Source organism: Somniosus microcephalus, chromosome 13 (assembly GCF_052327205.1).
Source record: "Somniosus microcephalus isolate GS21.2 chromosome 13, FLI_Smic_1.0, whole genome shotgun sequence".
Lineage (NCBI taxonomy): Eukaryota > Metazoa > Chordata > Chondrichthyes > Squaliformes > Somniosidae > Somniosus > Somniosus microcephalus.
This window is the reverse complement of record NC_140999.1, coordinates 37,622,747-37,644,877: the sequence shown is the minus strand read 5'-3', so window position 1 is coordinate 37,644,877 and position 22,131 is coordinate 37,622,747. Positions and strand designations below refer to the sequence as shown.

The 22,131-nt window shown below is 51.7% G+C and overlaps 1 protein-coding gene across 1 annotated transcript in view; it reads left to right on the top strand.

The window, feature by feature from the left end:
* Window positions 1–22,131, top strand: part of LOC147108234 (dedicator of cytokinesis protein 7-like) — a gene marked incomplete at its 5' end in the record, with an annotated part of 242,453 nt that overhangs the window by 111,947 nt on the left and 108,375 nt on the right. The window contains 5 exons of the mRNA XM_086005998.1: window positions 1,477–1,594; window positions 2,539–2,609; window positions 4,239–4,380; window positions 16,648–16,743; window positions 20,117–20,203. Coding sequence (XP_085862124.1) covers window positions 1,477–1,594; window positions 2,539–2,609; window positions 4,239–4,380; window positions 16,648–16,743; window positions 20,117–20,203 — 514 coding nt within the window. The remainder of the gene's footprint in view (window positions 1–1,476; window positions 1,595–2,538; window positions 2,610–4,238; window positions 4,381–16,647; window positions 16,744–20,116; window positions 20,204–22,131) is intronic.

Genomic DNA, 22,131 nt, shown 5'->3' with positions numbered 1-22,131 from the left:
CAGGACGGGCTTAACAAGCTCAATCAGGGGAAAATCCCTCTGAATGGTCAGGTGAGGATGGAGGCCGGACATTGACACGACAAGCAGCAGTCCCGCCTCCATTCACAAAATCTAGCCCATTGTCTTTGGTCCCTGCCACAAACTCTGTTCCCTAGCCACCAAGTCCATCCTTCTCCCTAGCATCTATCTGGGGCTGAACCAGACTGTTTGCAACCTTGGTGTCAAATTTGACTCTGAAATGAGCTTCCAACCACATATCCACGGCATAACTAAAACCGCCTATTTCCCCTGTCTCTGCCCCTGCCTCAGCTCATCTGCTGCTGAAATCCTCATCCATGCTTTTGTTACCTCTAGACTTCATTATTCCAATACACGCCTGGCCGGCCTCCCACATTCTACCCTACGCAAACTTGAGTTCATCCAAAACTCGGCTGCCCTTGGCCTAACTCGCACCAAGTCCCATTCACCCATTACCCCTGTGCTCACTGACCTACATTGGCTTCCGGTCAGGCAACGCCTCGATTTCAAAATTCTCATCCTTGTTTTCAAATCCCGCCATGGCCTCGCCCCTCCCTATCTCTGTAAGCTCCTTCAGCCCTACAACCCCCCGAGATATCTGCGCTCTTCCAGTTCTGCCCTCTTCTAATTCTGCCCTCTTGAACATCTCTGATTTTAATCACTCAACCATCGGTGGCCGTGCCTTCAGCTGCCTAGGCCCTAAGCTCTGGAATTCCCTCCCTAAACCTCTCCGCCTCTCTACCTCTCTTCCCACCTTTAAGACGCTCCTTAAAACTTACCTCTTTGACCAAGCTTTTGGTCACCTGCCCTAATTTCTCCTTATGTGGCTCAGTGTCAGTTTATTTTGTCTTATAACACTCCTGTAAACGCCTTGGGACATTTTACTACGATAAAGGCGCTATATAAATACAAATTGTTGTTGTTGTATCGGACTGTATGGGAACCTGGGGGACTGTAGGGGGACCAGGAGCAGAGGTCATGTGTGTACTGTATGGGAAAGGGAGCTGAGGGTAGTGGAGCTGGGATCACGTGTACGTTAGAGGGAACTAGAACAGAGCCCACACACATACTGTATCTTTACCTTACGTCATTTCTCTGGTTAGTAAACTCCCAAAGGCTGGACAATGTGATGGAAATTTTCAGAAGTAGTTTGCAATACAGGAGCAAGCTCTGTTGTGAACACATTGTTTACCGCCAGTTATTAATGTAGAAACGCAGCAAAGCTGTTGTCTGTGAACCAGTTTGCACGTGACTGTCAGAGTCTTGTTGGAGAGAGGCGGATTGAAAAGGGCCCCTTAAACCGTGCAAACTGCAGTCGGCATACTTCCTAAACTGGTCACTCTTCAGGTGGATCAGGGGTCCCTCAATCCCTGTGTTTGGTTGGGATGCTTTGCTGGTGGTAAAAGCTGATGAATTCGTCACATCGTTAATTGATGTCGTCGTCTATTTTGTTTTCAGAAACCTCCTCTACGTCTACCCTCAATTCCTCAATTTCACAAACCGACAGGGATCAGCGCGGAACATCACTGTGAAAATCCAGTTCATGGGCAGCGAGCAGGCCAGCAGTGCCCTGCAGGTGAGAGACTTGCGCCAGGAGTCGGGCATAAAATGGAGCCACCTAAGAATTATCAGCCATATCGAGGTGCTGGGCAATGTTTTCCCTAATGTTTTTTGGGTGTGCAACCCCTTTAATGGGCTGTGCGGCCCATTCACAGTTAAACTTAACATTGGAAAAGCCGGTCCCGGGAAACAGCTTAAAGAGAACATTGGTGCTGGGTAGTGTGGAGTTTGAAGATAATGTGGGCGATGGTATCATGCACAGGGGGCATTTTAATTGTCAGTGGATATAAGTTGATGAACACCCTTCATATCCACAGCCACGGGACTGCTTGGGAATGTCCCACAATCTCTCCCCTCAGTGTAGCCCCTCCCCTCAGTGTGTGGACCCTCTCATATGCCTGCAGCCCCTCCCCTCAGTCTGCAGACCCTCTCCTCAGTGTGTGTCCCTCGACTCAGTTTGCAGCCCCCTCCCCTCAGTGAAGACCCTCTCCTCAGTGAAGCCCCTCCTCAGTCTGCAGACCCACCCCTCAGTGTAGCCCCGCCCCATAGTCAGCAGCCCCTCCCCTCAGTGTGTGGTCCCTCCCCATAGTCGGCAGCTCCTCCCCTCAGTGTGTGGTCCCTCCCCATAGTCAGCAGACCCTCCCCTCAGTCTGCAGCCCCTCCCCTCAGTGCGTGCCCCTCCTACTGGTGCTGTGACCTACAGTAGCGGCACTGGATTTCTTTCTCTGAGAGGAGGCTGTAACGATGCACAGGATGGGAACAGTTGGTGAGTTCCTGCAGCCACCGTTCCAATCCAGTCAGTGAGGTCTGTTCCTCGCCCATCACACTGTGTCTCAGCCATGCTTGTGCCCATGCTGCCTCTGTGTCTGCAATGGTTGCAGTCAGTTTGGTGATTAAATGTCACTTCTATCCTGTGACTTCGAGCTACAGGCGATATGATTAATAATTACTTTCTTGCAGGTCATTTTTGGAAAATCGGGACATCCTGAATATGTGAATGAATCCTATACACCCGTGGCCTATCACAGCAAGTATGCACTGGGTGGGAGCAATGGGTACTGCAGTGGGTTTGAGTTCAGACTCGATGTGTGTCTGTACACCCAGTGTGTGTCTATACACTCTCTGTCTGTACGTACACTCGGTGAGTGTCTGTGTACGCTCTGTGTGTCTGTACGCTCTGTGTGTCTGTACGCTCAGTGTGTCTGTGTACGCTCAGTGTGTCTGTGTACGCTCAGTGTGTCTGTGTACGCTCAGTGTGTCTGTGTACGCTCTGTGTGTCTGTGTACGCTCTGTGTATCTGTGTACGCTCTGTGTGTCTGTGTACGCTCTGTGTGTCTGTACGCTCTGTGTGTCTGTGTACGCTCTGTGGGGGAGAAATTGGGTGAGTAGCGCCACCTGTTAACGCCTAAAGAGGCAGTCAGTGGCTGTAGCGCCACTGGCTGCGCCTCCCGCGATATTCAGCAGGGGCGCTAATGGTGGCGTTAGCCTTTTGCGCTGCGCCGCCACCGATGACGTCATCGGTGTGCGCAGCGCCCCATTCGCGCCCCGATCGCGATATTTGGTAGCGAACGCCGCTGTAGCACCATTCGCTATCTGCGCCCGGTTCACAGGGCCTTGCTGCGCCGGCAGAGGCGCAAGTTAAGGTGGAGGTGCGGGGCGGCCGCTTTTTCGGCGGCCGCCTGCCAGCACCTCCATCCCCGGCCTCCTGGTCCGCCCCCCCCGCGGCATTGCCGGCTGTTTCCCGAGAGCCCGGCACTTCTCCTCGGTGCCGGGCTCTTTTGCCAGCACTCGTGATCCGGGCTCGCGCTGTTGCAGGCCCCTCCCCCTTAACAATGGGAGGAAGGCCTGCAGTACCGCAGCGTGCCGTGGCGCTGCGGCACGTAGCGCTGCGAAATTCACTTTCAGCGCCCTAAGAGGGACGCGGAGCGCCTCGAGCTGCGCCCCGTCTCCCTCTGGGGGCACTTCAACTGAATTTGCGGCGATTGCTAATGTGGCGATTGCGGCGCAAATTCCAGCGCCCAGGCGAACTTTGTGCCGCTTGGGCACCTCAGGCCAATTTCTAGGCCTGTGTGTCTGTACGCTCTGTGTGTCTGTACGCTCTGTGTGTCTGTACGCTCTGTGTGTCTGTGTACGCTCTGTGTGTCTGTGTACGCTCTGTGTGTCTGTACGCGCTGAGAGTCTGTGTACGCTCAGTGTGTCTGTGTACGCTCAGTGTGTCTGTGTACGCTCAGTGTGTCTGTGTACGCTCAGTGTGTCTGTGTACGCTCAGTGTGTCTGTGTACGCTCAGTGTGTCTGTACGCTCTGTGTGTCTGTACGCTCTGTGTGTCTGTGTACGCTCTGTGTGTCTACGCTGTGTGTGTCTGTGTACGCTGTGTGTGTCTGTGTACGCTGTGTGTGTCTGTATTCCACAGTAACAATGGTTGCAAAGTGACCTGCGCCTTGGTACAGTATATCTAAAGTCATGAATCATACTGCACAGAAAGAGGCCACTCAGCCCATTGTGCCTGTGCTGACTCTTTGAAAGCTATCCAATTTGTCCCACTTCCCAGCTCTCTTTCCATATCCCTGCAAATTTCTCCTTTTCAAGTACTTGTACCTTTAAATTCTGTCACTGGTGTCTTTTATAACATCGGCTGATTGTTTGTAACTCCCTTGTCAGGTCTCCTTTCTTCTACGAGGAAGTGAAGATGAAGCTGCCCGCTGGCCTCACCGAAGACCATCACCTGCTTTTCACCTTTTACCACATTAACTGTCAGCCCAAGCAGAGCCAGGACAGCCCCAAAGTCCCAGTGGGCTACAGTGTGAGTCTCCGCGCCAGCACTGAGTGCTCGTTGAACCGTCGCTGATATGATCCCCCTATGGCGCAGCGGGTAAATCACCATCCAGTGCAGTACCGAAGCCATACAGCCCGGGAAGGTGCCGGGCTCCATCCCTGGCCTGCGCCCAGGTAGCAGACCCCCGCTTCGGTGGCAGGACGAGTGCTGCAATTGGCCTCAGCACCTCCTTTGGCCCAGTCAGAGGACCTACGCAGAGCGGGTCTGAAGATGGGAATAGTTTGGTTTGATGACAAACTGGCTTGATTCCATTATCAAGCTCAGTGCTCACTAATGGAATCCACTGCAGTGAAAACCCTGTCGTACAGAGACCACTTGTCTGGTACTTTGAGGTGGAGCGTGAGCATTCACGTGACCTGTCCAACATAATTGGGGAGCATGTACGGGGGGTTAAGGGACTTTAATATATGAATCATTCTTGTAAAATATACCCACGCTGCTCTCAATACTAACCAAACCGGTACTTCACCGACACAATTAATATCAGACCTATTTAAGATCGGGACTAATGTGCAAGAATCAAAATTTTCGCCTGGATTGAACTCGCTGGGGAAGATTTCCGTCTTTACGCTGTGGGCGTTAAACATGGATCACGGAAAGGAGAACGGCCACCATTAGAGAAACCCGCCTGATATTTTGCCTGATTTCAATGGAAGAAAGTCAGACGGCTTCTGTACAGCCAGCTCTCTGCCAGCGTACCGACTGCTCCCTGCCAGCGTACCGACTGCTCCCTGCCAGCGTACCGCCTGCTCCCTGCCAGCGTACCGCCTGCTCCCTGCCAGCGTACCGCCTGCTCCCTGCCAGCGTACCGCCTGCTCCCTGCCAGCGTACCGCCTGCTCCCTGCCAGCGTACCGCCTGCTCCCTGCCAGCGTACCGCCTGCTCCCTGCCAGCGTACCGCCTGCTCCCTGCCAGCGTACCGCCTGCTCCCTGCCAGCGTACCGCCTGCTCCCTGCCAGCGTACCGCCTGCTCCCTGCCAGCGTACCGCCTGCTCCCTGCCAGCGTACCGCCTGCTCCCTGCCAGCGTACCGCCTGCTCCCTGCCAGCGTACCGCCTGCTCCCTGCCAGCGTACCGACTGCTCCCTGCCAGCGTACCGCCTGCTCCCTGCCAGCGTACCGCCTGCTCCCTGCCAGCGTACCGCCTGCTCCCTGCCAGCGTACCGCCTGCTCCCTGCCAGCGTACCGCCTGCTCCCTGCCAGCGTACCGCCTGCTCCCTGCCAGGGTACCGACTGCTCCCTGCCAGCGTACCGACTGCTCCCTGCCAGGGTACCGCCTGCTCCCTGCCAGTGTACCAACTGCTCCCTGCCAGTGTACCGACTGCTCCCTGCCAGGGTACCGACTGCTCCCTGCCAGCGTACCGCCTGCTCCCTGCCAGGGTACCGCCTGCTCCCTGCCAGGGTACGGACTGCTCCCTGCCAGCGTACGGACTGCTCCCTGCCAGCGTACGGACTGCTCCCTGCCAGGGTACCGCCTGCTCCCTGCCAGCGTACCGCCTGCTCCCTGCCAGCGTACCGCCTGCTCCCTGCCAGCGTACCGACTGCTCCCTGCCAGCGTACCGACTGCTCCTGGCCGAGAATTTTTTAAAAATTCGTTCTTGGGATGTGGGCGTCGCTGGCAAGGCCAGCATTTTTTGCCCATCCCTAATTGCCCTTGAGAAGGTGGGGGTGAGACGCATTCTTGAACCGCTGCAGTCTTTGTGGTGAAGGTACTCCCACAGTGCTGTTAGGGAGGGAGTTCCAGGATTTTGACCCAGCAACGATAAAGGAATGGCAATATATTTCCAAGTCAGGATGGAGTGTGACTTGGAGGGGAACTTGGAGATGGTGATGTTCCCACGCGCCTGCTGCCCTTGTCCTTCTAGGTGGTAGAGTTCACGGGTTTGGGAGGTGCTACCAAAGAAGCCTTGGCGAGTTGCTGCAGTGCATCTTGTAGATGGTACACACTGCAGCCACGGTACGCCGGTGGTGGAGGGAGTGAATGTTTAAGGTGGTAGATAGGGTGCCAATCAAGCGGGCTGCTTTGTCCCGGATGGTGTCGAGCTTCTTGAGTGTTGTTGGAGCTGCACTCATCTGGGCAAGTGGAGAGTATTCCATCACACTCCTTACTTCTGTCTTGTAGATGGTGTAAAGGCTTTGGGGAGTCAGGAGGTGAGACACTCGCCGCAGAATACCCAGCCTCTGACCTACTTTTGTAGCCACAGTATTTATGTGTCTGGTCCAGTTAAGTTTCTGGTCAATGGTGACCCCCAGGATGTTGATGGTGGGGCATTCGGCGTTGGTAATGCCATTGAGTGTCAAGGGGTGGTGGTTGTTGGAGATAGTCATTGGCTGGCACTTAAGTGGCAGGTAACATTCACGCCACACATCAGCCCAAGCCTGAATGTTATCCAGGTCTTGCCGCATGCAGGCATAGACTGCTTCATTATCTGAGGAGTTGAGAATGGACCTGAACACACTGCAGTCATCAGCGAACATCCCCACTTCTGACCTTATGATGGAGGGAATGCCATTGATGAAGCAGCTGAAGATGGTTCGGCCTAGGACACTGCCCTGAGGAATTCCTGCTGTGATGTCCTGGGCTGTGATGATTGACCTTCAACCACCACAAATATCTTCCTTTGTGTTAGGTATGACTCCAGCCAGTGTAGCGATTTCCCCCCAATTCCCATTGACTTCAGTTTTACTAGGGTTCCTTGATGCCAGACTCGGTCAAATGCTGCCTTGATGTCAAGGGCAGTCACTCTCATCTCACCTCTGGAATTCAGCTCTTTTGTCCATGTTTGGACCAAGGCTGTAATGAGGTCGGAAGCCAAGTGGTCTTGGTGGAACCCAAACTGGGCATCGGTGAGCAGGTTATTGGTGAGTAAGTGCTGCTTGATCGCACTGTCAACGACACCTTCCATCACTTTGTTGATGATTGAGAGTAGACTGATGGGGCGGTAATTGGCTGGATTGGATTTGTCCTGCTTTTTGCGGACAGGACACACCTGGGCAGTTTTCCACATTGTCGGTTAGATGCTAGTGTTGTAGCTGTACTGGAACAGCTTGGCTAGAGGCACGGCTAGTTCTGGAGCACAAGTCTTCAGCATGACATCCGGGATCTAGAAAACAAAAGCTGGTTTAAGATTTGATGTGAGAGCCTGGGTTCAGTGAGCTGCAGTAACCCAGTGTGAGCCACAGCCTGGCTGCAGTTCCGTCACAAACCAGAAAAGCCAAGTGCAGCTGCCGCCGGGCATTAGAGGAATGTTGGTCCCCGGTGCAGGGACTCTCCCACTCTCCCCCGCCCGGTGCAGGGACTCTCCCCCATGGTGCAGGGACTCTCCCCCTCTCCCCCCCTGGTGCAGGGACTCTCCCCCTCTCCCCCGCGGTGCAGGGACTCTCCCCCTCTTTCCCCCCCCCCCCCCCACCGGTGCAGGGACTCTCCCCCTCTCCCCCGCGGTGCAGGGACTCTTCCCCCCCCCCCCGCCCCCCTGGTGCAGGGACTCTCCCCCTCTCCCCCTGCCGGTGCAGGGACTCTCCCCCTCTCCCCACGCCCCGGTGCAGGGACTCTCCCCCCCTCCCCCCACCCTGGTGCAGGGACTCTCCCCCTCTCCCCCACCCCCCCGGTGCAGGGACTATCCCCCTCTCCCCCCCTCCCCCCCTCTCCCCCCCTCCCCACCCCGGTGCAGGGCTCCCCCCCCCCCCCGGTGCAGGGACTCTCCCCCTCTTTCCCCCCCCCCCCGGTGCAGGGTCTCTCCCCCTCTCCACCACCACCCCCCCCCCCCCAGCCTGGTGCAGGGACTCTCCCCCTCTCCACCACCCCCCCCCGCCGCCCCCCGGTGCAGGGACTCTCCCCCTCTCCCCTGCCCGGTGCAGGGACTCTCCAGCCTCCACCCCCCCCCTCACCCCCCGATGCAGGGACTCTTTCCCCCCCCGGTGCAGGGTGTAATGTATGGTATGGCAGCTGTAGCTACTATGACCGGAAAGCCCTGCAGCGGGTAGTCAAAACTGCCCAACGCATTACCGGCACCCGGCTACCGACCATAGAGCACATATACCAGAAACGCTGTTTACGGAGGTCACGGTCCATCATCAAAGACCCTACCCACCCCAGCCACAGTCTGTTCGCCCTCCTGCCATCTGGGAGACGCTACAGATGCATTCGCACCCGTACGACCAGATTTAGGAACAGCTTCTTTCCCAGGGCTGTCATCCTACTGAACTCCACAAATAAACTCTAAAGCCTGCACATCTGCCAATGCACTTTATTATGCTTATGTTTATGTTAATGTATTACAAGCCAAATGAATGTTGAATGTTTAAATGTCTTAATCTAAATGTACACTCTCGGGAGCCGCAAGCCTACATTTCGTTGTACTGCACTTGTGCACTAACAATGACAATAAAGTTGATTATGATTATTATGATTATGTATGTACCTTTAAGGGGAGAACTACTTTTTACAGCTCCTGTATACTGTAGTACCGGCAGTGACCACACCTGTATATAAAGCCTGAGTAGGGATCTGTACAATTAGTTCTAGAGTAACCCTCATTCAGTAAACACCTGTTGATTGTTCCCTGCAGTCTCTTGTCTAATTATTGAAGGACACAACATCAAGATACACGGATCTAACATTGGCGACGAGCAGATTCAAACCTACCTGCAACTCTGCATCACCTCCCAGGGATTTGCTCCTGGAGAACAGTGGAAGAAGGCCGAGTCCAGAAGCACGGGCATCGACCACGGGAAACCCCCCAGTCATCCAGCGGAGATTGAGCATTGCAGGGGAGGCTGTCGAGAGCCAGGCTTGGCTTTCCAGCACGGTGGTCCAGCGAAACGGGCTGGCAACAGGTACTGCGCAGACCCTTCCCAGACAGCGGCGGCTAGAGCCGACCGACGGCACAGAAAAAGGCCGAGCAGCGTCGACGGGGGAGAGAGAGAGGGTAGAGCGCACAGGGCGCAGCCGGTGTTCAGGACCGAGCGGCGTCAACGAGAGAGAGTAGAGTGCAGCCGGTGTTCAAGGGCCGAGCAGCGTCAACGGGGGAGAGAGGCGCGCAGGAAAACGCACAGAGCGCAGCCGGTGTTCAAGGGCCGAGCAGCGTCAGCGGAGAAGAAAGGAAAGCGCGGGAGACGCCATTTTGAGCTGCAGCGGGGAAGAAGGGAGAGCGTGGGAGATGCCATTTTGAGCCAGTCTAACCACACCCAGGGATGCCGAAGAGTGGCAGTGTCACAGCGTTCGACAATGAAGTCGAAGATTGGACGACATATGTCGAACGCATAGAAGTGTACTGCAAGGCGAATGAAGTGCCATATGACAGGAAAGCGCTGGTATTGTTGAATTCAATGGGTGCAAAAACATATGGCTTACTGCGAAACCTAGTAACCCCAGAGAAGCCAGTGGAAAAGGATTTTGAAAACATAGTGTCAATCCTACAGGACCACTTAGACCCCACACCGCTGCTGATAGCGGAAAGATTTAAGTTTCACAAAAGGAACCAGCATAAAGATGAAAGTAATGCTGAGTATTTAACGGAACTGCGCAAGCTATCGAAACACTGCCAGTTTGGAACGGGACTAGCAGATACTTTAAGGGACAAGTTTGTGTGTGGGCTTCAAAGTGAAGGAACCCAGAAACGGCTTCTATCGGAAAAGGATTTTACGCTGGACAAGGCTTTCAGCATGGCAGTATCACACGAAGCAGCAGCACAGGGCGCGGCAGAGATACAATGGAGACCGCAAGAATATGGCACAAATGAAATGTCATACGGAACAGTGAAGTGCTATCGCTGCGGCAGAGCAACACACGACCATAATGATTGCTGGTTCAAGGACCAAGTGTGCAGACAGTGTGGAAAAGTAGGACACATAGCAAGAGTCTGCAGGTCGGGAAAGAAAACCAGCAGCAAGAAATCTCCACAGGAGAAGTACAAGAAGGCACATAAGGTGACGGAGAGTAGTTCAGACGAACAGAAAAGTGATACAGACTCCAGAAGCAAGGAGCTGGGTTGTCTGAAACGACATAATGTGATCAAAACGGAGGAGCACCAAACTATCTGTGTCACGCTCAAGATAGCAGGAGTCCAAGTGAAAATGGAATTGGACATAGGATCAGCCCTAACATTCATAAACCGAAGGGACTACAAGCGGCTATTCTCACATATACCTTTGAGAGATACAAAGGTTGTCTTGAAGACGTACACGGGGCAAAAAGTCTACCTCAAAGGAAAAATAAGGGTGAACGTTACATATAACGGCAAGGAAACACCAAAAATGGACCTATATGTATTGCCAGATGGAGGACCACCACTACTAGGACGTGAATGGATCCGGAAGATACAGCTAGATTGGCATTCCATACAAGCACTGACTGTAGATGCCAAAAATGATGACGACATCACACCTGGACGACTGTCAAAAATGCTAACTGACGCACAAGAAGTGTTCCAGCAGGGACTCGGAACACTAAAAGGCATAACAGCAACGATCAAAATAGAGGAAAATGCAAGCCCAAAGTTTTTTAAGGCCAGACCGGTGCCTTATGCGATCCGCCCAGCCGTCGAAGCAGAGCTGGAAGGTTTGGAACGTTCAGGAGTACTGTCCAAAGTGGACTGGAGCGAGTGGGCTACACCCATCGTTCCTGTAATGAAGAGGTCGTTGAGTAATACACCTGGGGAACCAAAGAAGGTTCGCATCTGTGGGGACTTTAAGGTGACAGTGAACCCAGTCCTTCACACTGTACAATATCCGCTTCCGCGGATTGAAGATATTTTTGCCTCGCTATCTGGAGGGAAACGCTTCACTAAGATTGATCTGGCCCAGGCGTACCTGCAAATGGAGGTAGAAGAAGCCGCGAAACAGTACCTCACGATCAACACTCATAAAGGTCTCTACCAATACAACCAGCTGTTGTTCGGGGTAGCATCAGCTCCGGCTATTTGGCAAAGGGCAATGGAACAAGTCCTGCAAGGGATTCCAGGGACCCAGTGTTATTGGGACGACATCCTGGTCACGGGCGAAAATGACAGTGATCACCTCGCCAACCTGGAGCAGGTGCTCACTAGATTGAAGGAATATGGGTTCCGAGCTAATCGCCGCAAATGCGAGTTTTTCCAGAAGCAGATCTCGTATTGTGGCCACGTTATTGATAAAGAGGGGTTACATAAGTCCCCTGAAAAGATTGAGGCAGTCGTCAAGGCTCCGGCACCGGAAAATGTGTCGCAACTGAGGTTGTTCCTCGGGCTGGTGAACTACTACCATAAGTTCTTGCCGAATTTGTCTACAGTGCTACACCCACTGAACACCCTACTGCAAACGGGGGTACCATGGAAGTGGAATGACGAATGTAAACGAGCTTTCCAGAAGAGCAAAGAATTGATCACATCAAAAGAGGTGTTGGCTCATTTCAACCCAGCACTACCAATTCGGTTGGCGTGTGATTGGAGCGGTGCTGTCGCACAAATTCCCGGATGGCTCGGAGAGGCCAGTAGCCTTTGCGTCTCGGTCACTAACCTCAGCCGAGCGTAACTACGCCCAGATTGACAGGGAGGCCCTCAGCCTAGTGTGGGGAGTGAAAAAGTTCAACCACTATCTGCACGGGCAGAAGTTCACCTTGCTGACTGACCACCAACCACTTGTCTCCATCTTTAATCCAAAGAAGGGCGCTCCGGTGATGACTGCACAACGGCTACAAAGATGGTCCCTTTTTCTAGGGGCGCACCAATATGAAATACAGTATAAGGGCACGAAACAGCATGGAAACGCTGATGGGCTATCACACCTGCCACTGCCTACTGCGGAGGAAGCACCAGCAGTGGATCCTGTCGAAATATTTCATTCGACTATAATTGAATGCTTGCCAGTAACTAATGCTGATATAGAGAAGGAGACCCGAAATGACCCGACACTGTCTCGGGTATATGACTTGACGGTGAAGGGATGGCCAGCACATGGCAACTCACTGTTGCCAGCATTCTCATCCACAAGAGAACAGCTGTCAGTATGCCAGGGGACCTTGATGTGTGGATCCCGAGTGGTAATTCCACCCAAGTTAAGGGAGAGAGTGCTCAATGAGCTTCACGAAGGTCATCTGGGAGGGGTGAAAATGAAAAGCCTTGCTAGGGCTTATGTGTGGTGGCCAGGGATCGATCAGCAAATCGAGGACCTAACCAAGAGCTGCTCAGGATGCCAGAAGGTCCAAAATGCACCACCACATGCCCCTCTACACCCATGGGAGTGGCCCTCATCTCCATGGCAACGGGTGCATATTGATTTTGCTGGTCCATTCATGGACTCAATGTTTTTAATAGCCATGGATGCGCACTCGAAATGGCCTGAGGTGATCAAAAATCCTCCACCACCACGGAGAAAACTATTGCAGTCCTACGGACCATTTTTGCCAGGAACGGCTTGCCAGAGCAGATTTGCTCTGATAATGGACCACAGTTTGTGTCCGAAGAGTTTCGAAGATTTATGAAAAGGAATGGGGTAAGGCATTACACATCTGCCCCGTATCATCCAGCCACAAATGGATTGGCTGAGAGGTTCGTACAAACCTTTAAAAAAGCAGTAAAGGCCATGTGCGATGACGACATTCCACTGCAGCATAAGGTGGACAATTTCCTGTTAGCCTACAGAAATGCAACACATGCAGTCACCAACCAGACCCCGGCCATGATGTTCTTTAACCGAAGGTTGAGATCACGTCTGGATTTGCTCAGACCAAATGTACGAAGAGATGTTGAGAATAAGCAATTCCAGCACATCAATGAGAAGCCGACAAGGAGCTTCAATGTAGGGCAACCAGTCTTGGCCCGCGACTACCGAACAGAGAAATGGCAACCAGGAACGATATGCACACGGCAGGGGCCACTAATGTACACAGTGGATGTTGGGGAGAACATTGTGAGACGCCATGTTGACCAGATCCTAGAGTCACAGGAACGAGTCAACCCCATGTCTCGCCCATACGTACCTGGTGATGAACCCGACGTACAGGTAGCATCTACCCCAGAAACAGTAGCATCAGAAGCGGATGAACCAACCGACGACAGGGGGCCAGAATCGCCTCCGCACCAAGAGCAAGACACTCGGGAAAGGCGCTATCCAGAAAGGATCAGGAAGCCTCCCCAAAGACTGAATTTATAAATAGACTATTTTCAGCTAATGTTGCATGTTAAAAGTGTTAATTGTAATTAGTTTGATATTTAATTGTTAAATGAGTGTTATGGTACTGTTAATCTAAAAGGGGAGGAATTGTAATGTATGTACATTTAAGGGGAGAACTACTTTTTACAGCTCCTGTATACTGTAGTACCGGCAGTGACCACACCTGTATATAAACCCTGAGTAGGGATCTGTATAGTTAGTTCTAGAGTAAACCTCATTCAGTAAACACCTGTTGATTGTTCCCTGCAGTCTTTTGTCTAATTATTGAAGGACACAACATCAAGATACATGGATCTAACACAGGGACTCTCCCCCTCCGGTGTGGGGACTCTCCCCCTCTCCCCCCTCCGGTGCAGGAACTCTCCCCCTCTCCCCCCGCCGCCCCCCCCCGCCCCCCCCCGGTGCGGGGACTCTCCTCCTCTTCCCCGCCCGGCGCAGGGACTCTCCCCCTCCGGTGTGGGGACTCTCCCCCCTCCGGTGCAGGGACTCTCCCCCTCTCCCCACCACCCGCCCCCCCCCCCCCCCCGGTGCAGGGACTCTCCCCCTCTCCCCACCCCACCGGTGTGCAGGGACTCTCCCCCTCTCCCCCCACCGGTGCAGGGACTCTCCACGCCCCCCCCCCCCCCCACCCCCGGTGCAGTGACTCTTTTTCTCCCCCCCCCCGCCCCCCCCCACCCCCACCGGTGCAGGGACTCTTTTTCTCCCCCCCCCCCCCCCACCCCCACCGGTGCAGGGACTCTCCCCCTCCGGTGGGGGACTCTCCCCCTCTCCCCCCTCCGGTGCAGGGACTCTCCCCCTCTTTCCCCCCCCCCCGACCCCCGGTGCAGGGACTCTCCCCCTCCGGTGCGGGGACTCTCCCCCTCTTTCCCCCCCCCCCGACCCCCGGTGCAGGGACTCTCCCCCTCCGGTGCAGGGACTCTCCCCCTCTTTCCCCCCCCCCCGACCCCCGGTGCAGGGACTCTCCCCCTCCGGTGCGGGGACTCTCCCCCCTCTCCCCCCTCCGGTGCAGGGACTCTCCCCCTCTCCCCCCCCCGGTGCGGGGACTCTCCCCCTCTCCCCCCCCCCGGTGCGGGGACTCTCCCCCTCCGGTGCGGGGCTCTCCCCCTCTCCCCCCTCCGGTGCAGGGACTCTCTCCCTCTCCCCCCCCCGGTGCGGGGACTCTCCCCCTCTCCCCCCCTGGTGCGGGGACTCTCTCCCTCTCCCCCCCGGTGCAGGGACTCTCCCCTCCAGTGCAGGGGACTCACTTTCCACTCAGTGCAGGAGACTCTCCACCCAGTGCTTCCCGGCAGCAGTTATTTAAATATAAAATGTTACACTATTAGACCTGAGAAATAGTGATGGCTCCTGAATTCACTTGGATTGTAATTCTGGGGGCACGGAATGGTGAGGCAGCTGCTCCCAGAGATTATCGGACACTTTCCTCATTCCACATTTTATTTGTATGTGTTGTGGCTCATGCTTTTATTCAGGAGCTGGTTACGCTGTAAACAGAGTGTGTGATACGATACAGAGAGCACAGCAGACTGTATGTTAAATAAGGACATCCCGTTTACCCTTAGATGAAAGGGAGACTCAATATAAATCTTGGCAATAATAAATAGAGATATAACAGGATCATGGCCTCTTCCTATCAGGATTTACACTGGGCAGCACTAACAATTGCTTCTAAATTTAAAATCATTTGCAAAACAATACTTTTTTTCAGCTGTGACGACCCCATCTGTCTGTTCCATGAGTACTGCTGGTCTGACTTTTAATTGCGCTGCACCCTAATCGGTCTCCATAGTAACCTACAGTTACATTTATAAAGTGCGGTTCCCGATTAGAATCTTTCTCTTGAAAATTGAAAACAGAATTAGGAATTCAGCTGGAAAGGCAACAAACTAAGTTAAAATAATTATATACAATTGGGCTGAATGGACTCAGTGTGTTCACAAACCCTGACACTGCTTAATTATTTTTTCCAGCGTTTTTAGTGTCACATTTTTTCATTGTATTTTTTAATTTTCAGGAGATTGCGTTCCCAGTGCCAGATCCCTGCCACTTTCAACAGTCAGATTGCCCGCCAACACCAACCCTTAAATGGGAAAGCAAAGATGTTTTTAGCTCCTGGGTTGAGAGGGCAGTCCTATGAGGAGAGATTGTGTAGAATGTGCCTATATTCTCTGGAGTTTAGAAGAATGAGAGGTGATCTCATTGAAACGTATAGGATTCTTACAGGGCTTGACAGGGTAGATGCTGAGAGGCTGTTTCCCCTGGCTGGAGAATCTAGAACTAGGGGTCATAGCCTCAGGATAAGGGGTCGGCCATTTGGGACTGAGATGAGGAGAAATTTCTTCACTCAGAGGGTGGTGAATCTTTGGAATTCTCTACCCAGAGGGCTGTGGAGGCTCAGTCGTTGAGCATATTCAAGACTGAAATCGATAGATTTTAGGGCACTAAGGGAATCAAGAGATAAGGGAAAGTGGAGTTGATTTAGAAGATCAGCCATGAACTTATTGAATGGCGGAGCAGGCTCGAGCGGCCATGTGGCCTACTCCTGCTCCTATTATGTTCTTATGTAAGCTCACGGGGAGGGGAGTGAGTGTCACGCTGAGACCATGTTGCGATGTGGGTGAGGGTATGTTTTGTTGCCAGAGCTGGCACGTTGGCGAGCAGGGCTCCGGGACTCGGGTTGGGTGCGTGGGTGGAGGTGCTGGGCCAGATTGGAGGATGCTGATTTGGACGGGCCCCTCAACCCAACATCAAACAGGCAAGAAATTCCCCACAGGTCACATAGTGAAGAGAAAGAGTCAACGGATCAGGTCTGTGTACAACACATGCCACTTTAAACCACTTTGATGCAGGATTTTCATGAGATATTTGAATTTTTGATTTTGTTTCTGATTGTGATCAGCGGTGGTGATTGTAAAATTCCATCGGCCTGATTATTGGCTAAACAAAGTGCTCCTTATACAACAAGGACTTTATATTCTGCATTATATTCTCTCACTTGCAAAAGGGTATTGAATGGCATAGAAATGTTACTTATGTTCCTGGGTTATAATAGGGAGCACTAATTGTCCATCTTCTTCTTAATAATGACAGTGGTTATCAATCTTGGACAATGGACACCTGCGCTGCGGAACCTTCGAGCTCCCTGTTTGTTTGGACAAACTTCCCTTCCTGTATTCAGTAAGCTCTGTAAGTACACAGCAACTAAATAGCTATTTATTATATTAATATAACAACAGGTGAATCTTTGTGTTTAGCACAGTTCAGCTGTCGCAGGTCAGCTGTCGCACTTTAGCTGTCGCACTTTAGCTGTCACAGGTCAGATGTTCCACACTCCACTGAAACCAGTGCCACCATTAGAGCTCTGCCCAAGTTTTAATTTTTAAAACCTTTTCCACTCCTGTGCTGTTTCAGGGCTCTGGGGCCCTGCACAGGCTTATTACATTCTGTTTGACATAATGTCCCAGCTCTGCACCACTGCTCATACCTGGGCTTCAGTCCCCACCATACTGCCTGGACCCACTGCCAAAAATTTAAGACATTATTTCGACCTAAAATCGAAGCCCCGCTCCCAAATTTAAGTATTACTTAAAGTTTTGGCTCCCCCAGCTCCACTTACTCCTCGTCCCTCGACTTTCTGCTGCCACCTGATGGTTAGTTTGGGCCTTAGACCAGGGGCTACCCGTTCTGCACTCGGGCTACCTGCCTGGTCCCGGTATCCTCCAGCAGGCCACTATAGAATCCATGGTCGTACCTTAAGCTTACTACCTCAGGCCAGCGATCAACATCCCTCCCTGACCTCGTGCCTCCCACCCCTGATATTATGAGCCCCGCCAAGCTCAGTGCGAGGAAACAAGCAGGGAATGTGGGGATGGAGAAGGAGGAGAGGAAGGGGTTGGGAGACTAGGGGTGAAAGCAGCTAGGGGTCACATACTGGGGGGAATGGAAGGTTAGAGGTACATTCACTCAATTAAAACGCTTATAACGCATTGAAACTTTCCTAAAGGGGCCACTGCTGCTGGCTCAGTGCTGGCTCCCCCCCATCGCCACTACATCTAAGTCCTTAGCTCACTTCCTGCTGTTACAAAGCAGCTGCTGCCTCCTTTACCTGAGCCCCAGGCCTCGCACCCTCTTCCCCGGGTCAGTGACCTGCTTAGTACATTTTCCATTTTAAAAGTAGCCTCCGCTACCTCTCCCAGGAGTGGACCCATCTCCCAGCCTCCCTCTCCCCCACCACACCCAGGTCTTTAATGGCCCTGAAATTAGATCGGGGGCTTGCCGCACGTGCAAGCCCCCGATCTGCACTCACCCTGCGCGCCGACATCTGAAGCCCGGGCCTGCTTGCATTTCCTGTCACAGGCCCGGTTCAGCTGTCGGCGCGCTGTGCTAACCTGATCCAGCGGCGTAGTTAGTGCGATGTGCCGGCTGGGATCAGGTGAGCACTGTGCAGCCAATCAGGGGAGGGGAAACTCATTCATGAGTTTGACAGTAACAGCTGTCAAACTCATGAAAAGTATGGGCTGCCAAAACACTACTTTAACTTTAAATAAAATTTTAAAAAACATCCCACTGATTATAATAACTATAAATAAGTTTTAAAAAATGTTTTAAACAATTAATCAATTTTTTGAAAAAAATAAATTTTTAAAAAATAGGGTCTAAAACTAAACTTACCATCCTGTAAATTCTTTAAAAATAACAAACCTGTGGAAAAAACATTTCTACATTGTACTAAAAGCCCACTTACCTGAAAAACGAAATACTTACGTCTTGTTTTTCCACGCGTAAAGATCGGAGGCCCTTTGCACGCGCGCAACACTGGAAAAAAAAAGGAATTTTACTGCGCGCGCGCTGCCTGTGCAGTCACGCGCATTCTGCCTCTGAACCCCTTCGTTCAGAGGGCAGGAAATGCCGGTTTTCCCCACATGCGCTGTGCATGCTGAAAACCGGCATTTCCTCCGGCCAGACGTGTGAGTACCCCAACCGTACTCACGCGTTGGGACAGGAATTACTGGCCCAATATGTTTTTTACAAAGCTCAGAAGAGGTCACTGGCACTATGGTGCCCTGGCACTGTGTCTATTTCTTCTAATTGAAAGCAGCTGTGATTTCTATGCCCCTTTGTGACCTTTCCTTAAGCTTTAAAAGTTGCCCTGCAATTACTTGTCTCCATCCAGCCCCATCATTACTCTGCTGGGCACTGGGCAGGCACTGCTCCTGGTGTCTTGATCCAATGACCAATTGGCACTGAGGACACCTACAACCAATCATTAAGTCCCATTGAACCTCTCCTGACCATCCCACCCCGAGCTGATGACCAATTGCCCACCCAGGACCAACCACTGTCAACGCCCCACTCCACCCCGGTCTGATACGTCCCCACCTCAAAAATGTTTCTAATTTTATCGATTGCCACTGCCGACACTTTATTTCCTGGTGCAGCCTCCAGCAGAGGAAACCTCCCCACTTCACACCTGTCACAGGTCAAGTATCATCACTCACGTCTGCTCCGACGACCTCCCTCCCACCAACGGCATTCCTCGCACCATCCCAGCAGCGCTGGGAATGTGAGGAATTCACAACTGATGACTTGGCCAAACACGACGACCTTTGTTTGTACTATGAAACGGGAAATTTACAAAACAAAGGCAAACATAAACTCATTCATTAGGTGCTGCTGATCGTCTGACCTTGCTCCTTCACAGTGTTGGTGTGCTTTGGTGGGGAGCTGGCAGCTGCTGTTTGTTTCTCCGCAGCTTGCCCAGAGTGTGCACGATCACAGACTCCGTCTCATGCAATTTATCCAAAGCTGATCGACACACCGGTATTTTGACTGACAATTCAGAGATCGGCCTTGTGGTAGTAGAGGTCATGAACCCGCGAACGAACTGTTCAGCAAATATCTTTCAACTAATATCAAGTCTTCTTGAGTATGATTGGCACAAAGTTGGATTTATTGACTTATATTTCTATATTAATTTAATTGCACACCCTTCTGCTCTACGCAGCAATTACTGTTTTGGAGCAGGCTGTGAGGATGGCCTCCTGAGGTGAAAGGTCAAGCAATGCAGTGATTGGTTGGATATTTTTCTCTACATTTGATGTCAGCCACCACTGAGAGTTATAACCCGTAAAAGAAAACCTTATTTACAGCTGTGTTTTATTTATTATGTTCCTTTGTTTTAGAGCTACATCATCTCACAGACTCTCCCTAGACAGTTGATGCACTCTCGTTCTCGATCCCTCTGGTCCTGATAATGGCAGCAGTTTATTTTTTCAGTTTGATATCATTAAGAATTTTCTCCCACACTTAGCTTGGCACTTGGGGATGGAAGCTTTGATCCTGTGGTAGTGTCACGCCATGCAGTGCCATTCCATACAGGGTTGCTCAGTGCCTGACAGTGCTATTCTGAACAGTTCTATGCAGTGCTGGAGTAGGGTCCCTTGGCCAGGGGTCATGTTCAGCGTTTGGAGAAGGGCACTCTGAAATGTATTTCAGGTGTGGTCTCCACAACTTATTGAAGGTTTGAGTTCCTAATAACTGTCCCTGTTCTTTATTTCAGACCTCGCTGTCTGGGCTGAAGTGGTTGGATAATCAGAAACCAGTCTTTAAGTTGGAGCTGCGCCCAGTTTCGACAGTGCACACGCAGGTGAATGATTTCAGACTCATAACTGTCAGGAACTCAGGGGCTCGATTTTGACTTTGGGGTGCCGGATTGGTGGAGCGCGCTGGTTGACCGCCCGTTCTGGCGGTGAAGAGGCCCCCTCCATTTTGAGGTCCTGGCCTCAATTTAATTTGGCGGGCGGGTTTGTGGGGCACCAAATAGGCACCTTGCATCATGTTCTGAGCTCACTGAGTGATCTCATTGTGTCCTAAGCTCTCTGAGTGATATCATCATGTTATGAGCCCACTGAGTGATGTCATCATACCCTGAGCTCAATGAGTGATCTCATTGTGTCCTAAGCTCTCTGAGTGATGTCATCATGTTATGAGCTTACTGAGTGATGTCATCCTACCCTGAGCTCAGAGTGATGTCATCCTACCCTGAGCTCACTGAGTGATGTCATCCTACCCTGGGCTCACTGAGTGATGTCATCCTACCCTGAGCTCACTGAGTGATGTCACCCTACCCTGAGCTCACTGAGTGATGTCATCATACCCTGAGCTCACTGAGTGATCTCATCCTACCTGAATGATGTCATTGTGTTCTTAGCTCACTGAGTGGTGTCATTGTACTCTGAACTCGGTGAGTGATGTCATCGTACCTGGAGCTCACTGTGTGACATCATTGTACCCTGAGCTCACTGTGTGATGTCATTGTACCCTGAGTTCACCGACTGATGTCATTGTACTCTGACTCTGAGTGATATCATCATGTTTGGATCTCACTGAGTGATGTCATCATACCCTGAGCTCACTGAGTGATGTCACCATACCCTGAACTCACTGAGTGACATCATCATACCCTGAGCTCAGAGTGATGTCATCATACCCTGAGTTAATTGAGTGATGTCATTGTGTTCTGAGCTCACTGAGTGATGTCATCCTACCCTGGGCTTACTGAGTGATGTCATCGTACCCTGAGCTCGCTGAGTGATGTCGTCATACCCTGAATTCAGTGAGTGATCTCATCGTATCCTGTTTATTTAGTGATTAAAAAGTACAATATTTATGAGCTAGATTTCTCCAGAACCCTGTGGAGAAGTCCCTGCCTGAGAGAGTCTTACTTTTAAACAATTGACATTTCCCATCTTGATCTAGGTGTAGTTTTCCTTCAATTTTGGTGATCTTGTAAACTTTGTTTCAAAAAAATCTACACTTGTAGATGCAGATTTTTAAGTTACATTCCTGCAATTCCTACCTTTTCTCTGTGATTTTAAGTAAGATAGACCCTGCATTGATATCTGACCTTATCATTTCTCTCAAAATGTCTGAAAGCACTTCACACAGAAAGAATGACTTTGATGTGCAAACATAGCAGTCATTTGCAAATGGCAAAAACAAGAAGACTAATGACCAGATAATCTGTTTCTGTTGGTGTTGGATGAGTGAGGAATGTTGGCCAGGGCTCCAAGAGAATTCCCTGCTCTTGTTCAGCTTGTACCACGAGAACGTTAACATCCACTTGAGCCACTCGAACAGCCAGACTGGGGTCTTGGTTTAACATCTCATCTAAACGGCATTGCCACTGACAATGCAGCACTCCCTCAGTACTGTACCGAAGTGTCAGCCTAGAATATGTGCTCAAGTCCCAGAGCGGGGTTTGAACCTACAACCTTCTGGTACAGAGGCCAGAGAGCCCCCACGGTGCCAACCAGGCACATGCAATCTGCCTAAGCTGAGTGGATGCTTTATCCAATTCGAGTGTTTATTTTCTCCCTTCTCGGTCTCGCTGTGCGATGATTTGCATTGACTGGGTCAAACTGAAGAAGTATGAGTCTAAACATGCAGAAGTCTTGATGAGTGTGTAGGTGTCTCATTACTGGACTGGTTTGTGGACTCTATAGGGCTGAGTGTTTTAATAAAGGCTTGGCTCAGTGGTTCTCCTAAACTCTACCTTTATATAGGGGAATCTTA